Source organism: Phaethon lepturus, unplaced genomic scaffold (assembly GCF_000687285.1).
Source record: "Phaethon lepturus isolate BGI_N335 unplaced genomic scaffold, ASM68728v1 scaffold30055, whole genome shotgun sequence".
Lineage (NCBI taxonomy): Eukaryota > Metazoa > Chordata > Aves > Phaethontiformes > Phaethontidae > Phaethon > Phaethon lepturus.
The window spans coordinates 11,562-21,009 of NW_010541742.1; the positions used below are offsets into that span (position 1 = coordinate 11,562).

General features: G+C 36.6%; 1 protein-coding gene across 2 annotated transcripts in view; it reads right to left on the reverse strand.

Moving 5' to 3' along the window:
- Nucleotides 1–4,134: 4,134 nt before the first annotated feature.
- MYOZ2 (myozenin 2) overlaps nucleotides 4,135–9,448 on the reverse strand; it is an 18,680-nt gene continuing 13,366 nt past the window's right edge. For both annotated transcript variants that reach the window (XM_010287820.1, XM_010287821.1), the window contains exon 6: nucleotides 4,135–4,554. In XM_010287820.1, coding sequence (XP_010286122.1) covers nucleotides 4,323–4,554 — 232 coding nt within the window. In that variant the 3' untranslated portion in view covers nucleotides 4,135–4,322. The remainder of the gene's footprint in view (nucleotides 4,555–9,448) is intronic.

A 9,448-nucleotide genomic window follows, 5' to 3' on the forward strand; every position in this document is an offset into this window, starting at 1 on the left:
AATTTGAATTACAAATACACAATATTTGCATTTGAGATGCAATAAATGCCATGAATGATGAAATTCTGTCTACATAGAGATTAGTGCCAAAACCCATGTTTGATTTCACTGGGATCAGAATTCCACCTCCAATGTGTTTTTCCTGCTTCTGATTGAGACAGTGCCTATTAAATTAATTAAAACACAGAGATACTTTAAGACAATAGAGTAATAATTTGTTTGCACAATTGTCAGTTATATGGATTATGCAGGAAGGAAAGTAGCCGAGACATGCTGACATATTTAAAACATCTAAGAAGGGACTATGCAGTCAAAAAAGACATACATCCAAAGTACGAGGTTAGGTATAAACACAATGTTTCTGGAATGTAATAAAATAACAACATGAATTGTTTATTTCCTGATACTGATATGTAATCCCTATTACAAAACAACCAGAAAACAAATCAGCTGCAGTTTTTGTTGCAATTGGGAGAGAGACCATATGGGTATTTTATTACCCGATTCATGCAAACATACCTTATACCAGATGTAAGCAAACATCATCAGAAATCAGCATCAGAGAGACTGTGGCCTGCTGAATTCAGGAATGAATTTCAGATCGTGTACTGTATGTAGTACTGAAATTATTTCAGTGCTGCCAGTGAATTTGGCCTATAGGTAATTTGGCCTATTAGCTTAGCTAAGTAAAGTGAAATACGAATACATAATTTTTATGAGTCTGACCAAAATATGTGGAATAGGAATGTTCTAAGTGACACCAATAAGCGTAGTTTCAGGTCATAACTGTATAGGGTTAAAATATGCACTCCTCATGACTGTTATTGCTGATACTAATTTATCCTCAACAGTGCAGACAGTATGGGCCAGAAACCCTGGCTTTTCATGTCAAAAGAGGTTTAAGGTGCGTATGTTTTTTAAAAAAACTTATATTCATGGAGCTATTTTTTTACATACTGTAGTCACAGAGTATTTTGTATACATTGGGAAATAGCAGATCTATTTCCTCAATTCACCACATTCTTAGTGAAAACATTTAAATGAATTTTGAAGTTCCCTTTATACTGCTGCAATGAGTACCTTAATGTAAATAAAAATGAGTCCAAAAAAACTTTGGGAACAAAGACTTCTAGACATTTTAAACTATATATTCACTTGCACTGCATTTCTGTCTTTTCATCATACCCTTCAGTCCCTTTTTCTTTTGGAAGCAAATATAAGTGTCTTGTGATAAAGTGTACTTGATGTTATGGGCACATTTTCTATAATATTTATACACCTTTGATTGTTTATGTTTTTGTAAAGCTGTTGCTCATGTGTCTCTCGATTTAATCTACCGTTCAGCTGAATTCCTTACAGCTAAAAGAAGCTTTTAGAAGCACTACTGAAAATTTACAAACATTTATTTGTTGCTCTTTCCAGACCTATAATTAAAGAAACCTTTATTCTCTCACTTCAGAGCCATCTCTTTGTCTACAAAAATTAATACAAATCTTGATCTCTGAAGTTCTTCATCATTAGTTACCCAATGCTAGGCTTTCCTCTAGTTATAGGATACATTTCAAGTGCCATATAGTCTCACAAAATGAATGTGGGTGCTAAAACCCATTGAAGTTAAATACAGCATCTGATCTTAACAAGAGATTTTCCTTTGTGGCAAAGGAATTGTTTTTTGGCAGAGACATTTGTTTATTGCGGTGGGACTTACACAATAAGGCTACATATAGGCTGATGCAGCCAGGGAACATTCTTGGACAGTGGCACTCGATCCTTTGTGCTGTTGAATAATTAGCACATTGCGCAGTCCTAGCTTCTGCCAGCTAACGCTCTCCCAAACAGTTCCCAAGCATGGTTCAAGAGTGCAGCATGGTCAAGGGCCTGTTCCTAATAGGCAGTTTGGCAAAAGCCACCCAGTATGGGAAGATTAAATAGTCTGGCTGCAGACTCTTCTCTGACAGTTGGCCTCAGTTTTAAAAAGAATGATCTGGGCACATCTGATTTACTATTGTATGTGTAACTCTGTGGTAGTAGGGGTAGGTAAGTAGGAGGCACAGAGTTCTTATTTTCTGCTGCAGTTGATAACTGTAGCTGAGTGTGGAATTAGAGCTACCGGTTTTGATGCGACACAACTAATTTCAGAAGTCTCAGATAGCATTTGAGGACTTAAGGACTGTTGGTAATTTCCAGTCACATATAATGCTGTTATTTGGATCTTCAAATGAACACATTCATAGCAGGCTCAGTACTTCTCCAACATCTTAACCCTCCTGAGCCCATTCTGCACCAGTGAGTCCATAGATGTTTAGGAAACTAAAATTACCATTATGCATGTTGTGTAAGCAGCAAGGTGGCATGCTCTGCACATATAGGTTATTTTTACAGGGTATACAATAAAAATTATATATCCCTTCTTCACAGTCCTCACTGTGTATATGTTATGCACCCGTTTTGTCCTATTTCTGTTCAAGTAGGCTTATGAATGCTTATGCTGGCTCATAAACAAATTATAAACAAATTCCTCCAGAAGCTGGTTGCCTTCTCCTCACTATAGTTTTTTCTATAGCCTTTGCATTTTTAGCCTTGAAGAATTAATATTTTTGTCATTGTCCATATAATTGTTGTAGAATGTGCACAGTTAGGGTTGCCAAACTAATCCCTTGCTAGGAAAGTGTTCTTGGTCAATGAGGTTGATTTTTTTTTTTTCCCCATAAATTTGTTCAGGGCCTGTACATGCGTTTGTGCAGTCTGTGTGACAAAGTAAAGAAAATAGATGACACAATTTCCTTTGCCAACTACCTGCCTTGGAACCAGATTTGAAACATGGAAACAATTTTTACAGACACAAATTTCATCCACAAAAATGTAGGCAAAACATTTTGTTGATCTTTCCACTTCAAATCTCATTCTACCATTCTTTTATTCAGATGTTGAGGTTCTTTCTGAAATAATCACTTTTGTAGCTCAATGCCACCAAAACCTTTCATAAGGAAAATACATGGAAAAACATTATTTTATTTGCTTACCATCATCTTCTGTGGGTTTCAATTTGAGATAAAATTTGATTAATGTGTTACCATAGAGCTTCCAAAATTTTATGAATACTCTGATTTAAAGAAAAGATTAGTATCTGAGATACCCAGAAAGCTCTTGGGTGTTGCATGCATGCTTAGAGACCATAATGCCCTGAAGAAGAATCTTGGATATATGTGAGTGGCCTATTGGTTGAAGCAAAGTTTCTTGTTTCAAAACACATAGAAACTAAACTGTGTCTTAGAATACCCAACCTGCAGGTGTTGCATACTTCTCAAACACAAAAGCATTTAGAAACAAGCAATTATTAAACTGATGCTTGCTTCTTACTAGAAGGTAGTTGTAACCTGAAAAATTACTCTGAAAAACAGCACCCTCTTACTGATTTTTGCCTGCCCTCTGTGTAGTTATGGATGCTTAGTAAGAGTCTGATACTTGTATTTCTAAAATGTCAGTGCTTGCCAGCATGTCAAGAGCAAGAAAACTTGCATGCTTTTAAGTCCCAGTATATACTGTGGCTGGGGGGAATAGGTATATGAAATTTCTTTCTAGTAACAAAAGCGTTTGTGGTAACATAGCTCAGTGATACGAGCTTGGTATGTTTGACATAAACATGTAATTGGTGGATTTTTTTAGTTGTAATTAACACAAACATTCTAGACTTATCCAGGAAATGCCACTATACCTTTTTATACCACTATGTAATTTTTGTCATTGCCAAATTTACTGCATTTTCTGTAAATAAATCCAGGTGATGTGAATATTTCTGTCCATAATTAAAGCTGAGGGTCAGGAAGGAGGAAAATGGCCTAAACTTGCTGTCACTGAAGTAATGACGAAATTGTTAACTTTGACTGAAAGCAGGGTTGGGAAAAAAGATTGATTTGTCAGAACTTTTCTTGAGCAGGCAGTACTCAGAGTGTACTGTTGTGGTATTGCTTGATTGTTTTACCTTAATCAGCATACCTATCAAATCCCTTGATAGTAATGTCACTTTTTTCTCTTAATATACTTGTTCTTAAATGACAAGCAAAGATTTTAGAAATATTGTAGTTTTCGCTGAAGTAAAAGAAGAACATATAAACACAAATAGAAAATATCTCATTTGCCAAATTACTTTATTTCATGTCTACAAATGAAACTAGGTGCCAGAAAAGGGATACTGCATCAGACATTATTAATTATAATCCGGCTGCCAGGGAGAAATTTTGTCAGTAGCCTATAGTAATATTTGGACCAAAAATACATGGGTGTGCAGCTTTCAGCATTGTAGATGTAGAGTGCAGCTTCTCTCACAGGTCCTCAGTTTCTGGAACAGCGTTGGAATCTGAAGGCTGAATGAACACTACAGGAATATTCTCAGATGTCCATCCTTTAGGAGTCCTATTGAAGGATCTTCTGGTAGCAAGAGGGTTTGCAAGGATCATGAATCTGGGATCATTTAGCATCAGTAGATTAAAATCTGGTACTTTGAATTTAACCAGCTTTGATGCTCTCTCAAAACCACCAAAGGGAGTGGCAACTCTGTAGATATTAAAGAAATAAAAGTAAAATGTTATTTTAAAAAATACCTGTTTTATTTTCCTCCCAGGAACTGAAAAGAACAGAAGCTATTTTAATGATACAGATTTAGTACAATCTCTTGTTCACATTTTCAAGCTTTTGGGAAAAGTGTTCTGATTGTTTTTCTGGCAAATTGTCTTTAAGATCCGATTTATTTCCTTTAGATAAAGCCTTCAGCCTTCTTCAAAATTCAAATGGACAGAACAGCTGAGGCAATATGTTGCAAGAAAGCCTTGTCATTGGTGAGTCACGGTTACTAAACTTATTTTGATGGTGATAAGTTGATAAATCTGAAAACATAGTTCAATGCATTCTCTCTAGCAGATAATTAGTTTAGGAAGTTCTCGCCCCATTTTCTCCTATCCCCAGTTGCTTATTCCTCCCCACTATACTATATTTCAGTACCATATTGTTGTACCAGTTAGAATGTATGTAGGTTGTGCTGTAAACTTGGGTCACTTCTGGGTTAAACAAAGACCCTTCAAAACAAAGGAACATTTTAAAATCTAAATTATTTCAGCAATCTGGTTTATATCATTACGCTCCAACAAGTGTAGCAAATACAAGTGATCAGGCAGTAAAGCGTAATGTGAAACAGAAAGGAACAGCCAAACACAACAGGCTCTGGAAGGGAGGGGAATGGGTGAGGGCTTCTTACACCAGCTTTGTTTCTGAAGAAAATGTTTATGTAACTAAACCTTGAAACCCTGGCTGAAATTGGCCCCCAGTCTTCAGCTATTATTTTTCATATTATTTAAATGTAAATATTCCCTCAGGCAGTAAGCCTGACAAACTAAAAGATAAATACTGAGCAGGAACTGTTACATACATTTGCAAATATTTTAAACCAATAGTATTTCCAAATACCTCCCATGATTCTTCTATAGTTGCAACTTTCTAGGCTGAAAAAAACCCCTTGATTTTTTTCTGTCACTTTTTCCAGACTCCTTTGTCTAAGCAAATGTGACCAAACAGACTATTATATGTGCTCTGCATTTTGATCAGCTCCATAACTTTGCTGGAATATATTCTGGCCACTTAAGAGTGTCAGATTTTTAAGATACACTTGAGCACCCGATTCTGAAAAGCTAGATACATAGTGTCATGTGAAAATGCATTTTTGGTGAAATCAAATTTCACCAGCCTTGGTAGGTTTTGTGTGTTTGATATAAAACAAGACATCTGCTGGTATTTCTTTCTGGTGGCTTCAGGTATTATAGCAGAAGCCCAGAGAAATTAATACCAACAGAAATTAAAAGAGATCATTTGAAGATCTGACTAGGATTTTCAGCAAGATAACTATAGATAAAACACAACCTAGGGATGATTAAATATACACACACACACAAAAAAAAGAGATTAATTCAGAAACATTAATCCATGACCTAAAAGAAATGGTACTGCTGTGTCATTACTCAGATAATTCACCGAATTTCAGTACAAGCAGCATTTGTTGAAGAGGATGGTGTTAACTCCAAAGGGTCAATCCAGTAAGATATAAAAAAAATCATGAAAGTTCTGGGCATGCATGCTTACTGAGAGAAGAGCGCTGCTTTGGATTAAGCTCTAAAACTGTTTCTCAAATAAAGATAAGACAAGATTTTGCAGCAGCCAGCCCAGGTATTAAACTCTCTTGAGGTCAAAGGAAGTTCTTTATACAAAGTGCCTGTGGTATCAAGCTTTTCTTGTGAAACTGTCTTCTAGGTCACAGTGTCAAATTGGATACTGTATGATGCTGATTAAAAATAATTGCTTGGTAATTGGCACAGAGTGAATGTAATGATCTACATCTTACAGGATAATAAAGATTGTTTTAATTGCTGCTCTAATTAAGATACCTATTCTCACATTGTTGTAATATTTAATTCTTATCAATATGTAAATTAAAGGGATAATCAATATGAACAGAACAGTAATAGCTGTATAAAATGCAAAACAATTCTATAGTCTAAAACTTCCGCTTTCTAGTATTTTTGGGGTTTAGGTACTTCATGTTTCTGTAGGTAACAGAAACAGGAGGGCATTCTACGGAAATTTAAGTATCTTTTTTGTGGGGAAAAAACCACATGTAACTTCTGTACAATATCTGGCCTCAGATTATGCATTCCTGCATGCTAGGCAGAAGCACATGATGGTTGACATAAAGGAGAGTACAATAATTGGCTAATAGATGTTAATTTTCCTTTACAGCAGCAGTGTACTTTTGTGAGCAATAACTTGTCTGACAATGTTGTGTTGTAATGACCTGTGTTGTGTGCACGTCAACTGTATCACTTGAGCTCTGATTCATTGTATAGGAGCCGAAAACCCATGTGTAAAAAATTCCAGTAGTCATTGCTCATAGTAAGGGTGGAAATGCTGGTTCAGAGCCATAGGAAGTGGTGCCAGGAAGTGTAAGAGATTGTTTAATATTCACTTTGCATATTCCTAAAAAGTGAGTGCATGATTTAACAATAGCAGGCACAACCACGTTTATTCTTAGCTGTTGTTTTAGCAGGCCTTCTTCTTTTTTTTTTTCCTTCAGTCTGTCTTACTGAACATTATATTGTCTCAACATAAAAGCCTACTTGTAGTTGGTTATTTGGGAAAGTCTGAAGAAATGTTTTAACTGTATTGGATTAGCACCTTCAATTACATAATCATAAAAAATTTGAGTTTCACATTTCAAAATGGAACTGTCATTCTTAGAACATTCTACTTACTGTTAATTCTGTGCAAAAAGGAGACATAGGAGCAAAGAACCAGACCCTGCAAAATGCTCATAGTGCAAGAGCTAATGCCAATTTCACAGAGATATTTAGGTACTAAGGAACTGGCTAAACACCCAGCTTCCACTAATCTCACATCACTTCAAGTTAGCACCCAAAATTCCTTTGAGGCTCTGGATCTCAGAATTTTTACAATAGAGTTCAGAATCCACTAATCGATAAAACATAGCCCAGTCCAGATGGACTGGATTCCTGTAGTGTTTTTGAAACAGTAGTCTTTGGAAATTGAGAAAGCTGAGCAAGAATTTATCTGGTACGAGAGGCAGAACTAGTCAGACTTGCTTGTCTCATGTAAGATGTAGTGCTTTGCATGTTACTCATAACTGTACCTTTGACATTTTATCTAGCTCCAAGAAAGCAGATGGAATAAAGATACGAATTTAACTAATATTAGAAACTCCTGAACAAATGTAGATTCATGCTGTCTTTCCCACAGATGATTACTAGGTGCTTCCACACTGGTAAAAGAGGCAAGAAAATTTTTCACCAGTAAATAGTTCTTCAATCCTAATAGGAATTCATCTCCAAGAGAAATCAGATGGCATGGCTGTGCTAGCCAGCATTTCTCTGCTAGCACAGATTCATTTTCGTCCAGGAGGAGGAAGGGTAACTTTGTCTGAACAGTCTATTCAGAGATTCTCAGAACCCAGTTTCTTGGATTATGCCCTCTGTCTAATGCTATGTGCTGCTAAACCATTACTAGCTGTCTCACAGAAAGCTCTGCTTCAGAAAGCAAATGTGCTTGACATTTTCTGCCACTGCTTCTTCCTTCATTGACCTGCCAGCATTGCAAGATCCTTGCAGCATAAAATGCATACTAGACCCCAAATAATACCTCTATGAATTCCTTAGTTCTGATTCTGCTACTCTTAATAAAAATTGCACTGCTACAGGGTTCAGAGTCACATCTTCATTGCTGGCAGTGAAAAAAAAAATCTGAATGCTGTTTAGTACTGAATATACTTTTAAACCATTCATGTGTGCATTTGTTCCAACACATCAGATGTCCCTACCTGCTAAAGTTGTGTTGCTTTTACAGTTTGTTGCTTAACAAGGAAAGCTGAAAGGAACCTTAACTGGGGCTGTAAAGTCTGAGTGTCATTTTAACAGATAACGCTGAACGAACTGGGAATAATCTCAGGCCCGTTTCCTTTGGGAGTCCTATGCATCACACTTACTGTTAACCGCACCCCCTCCTGACTAATGATGACTGTACCCATGTTTTGCAGGAGAACAAACATAATGGCATTTTATTGAATGATGAAACATGATAGAAAACCTTGATTTATACCCTTGCTGATAACAAAATGATGCCATTATATTGCACTTTAATTGTTTAATTCAGTATCATTTGCTTTCTCTCCAAGACTGCAATTAAAGAAGTGAAGGATGTTGTGACCTAGATGCACAGAATGACTTAGTATGATCTAGACACAGAAGCCCAAAGAGATATCTCACCTTATGGGCAAAGCCTATGTAGGCTGCTAAATTGCTGAGATGCCTAAAGCTTTCCTTATACTAATGCTCAGATCTGCCTTTGTCTTAACTATGCTGGCAGCTGCACCTATCTTACACCAAAACTCATCTGTGATTCTCTGTTTAGTAATCTTCTGCCTAAAGTACCATGCTTGAAAACGCACATAATATGCTACTGCAGCAAGCTTTGAGCAAAATAGCACATCATGACACTCTCACTCAAAATCCATGGCTGTTAGTGTTGGAGCTCTGTGTCAAACAATAGTATGTCTGTGACTGGAGCTGTTCTGCGAGACATTTGGATTCTCTTCAGTCTGAGGACAACTTTTTGTAAGAGTGGACATAACTGCTCGCATATAGTATTCCAGCAAAATTGCTACCCAGAAATAAAAAAAGCTAGTTGGATTAGACAGAGTAGGACTCTTAGCCTACATATCAGGCCACACAACTAATAGAAGAGAAGTGTAGGTCCTGTTTTCTGCTCCTAAATCCATTTGTTTCATTTCCTACAAGCAGTAATTAAATAAAGTGCATTGAAAGATCTGGAGACTCAGATGTAGGCACAGGTTTCTCTTTCCCCAGTGAGTTTCTTAATTGTTCAGCTAGGGAAA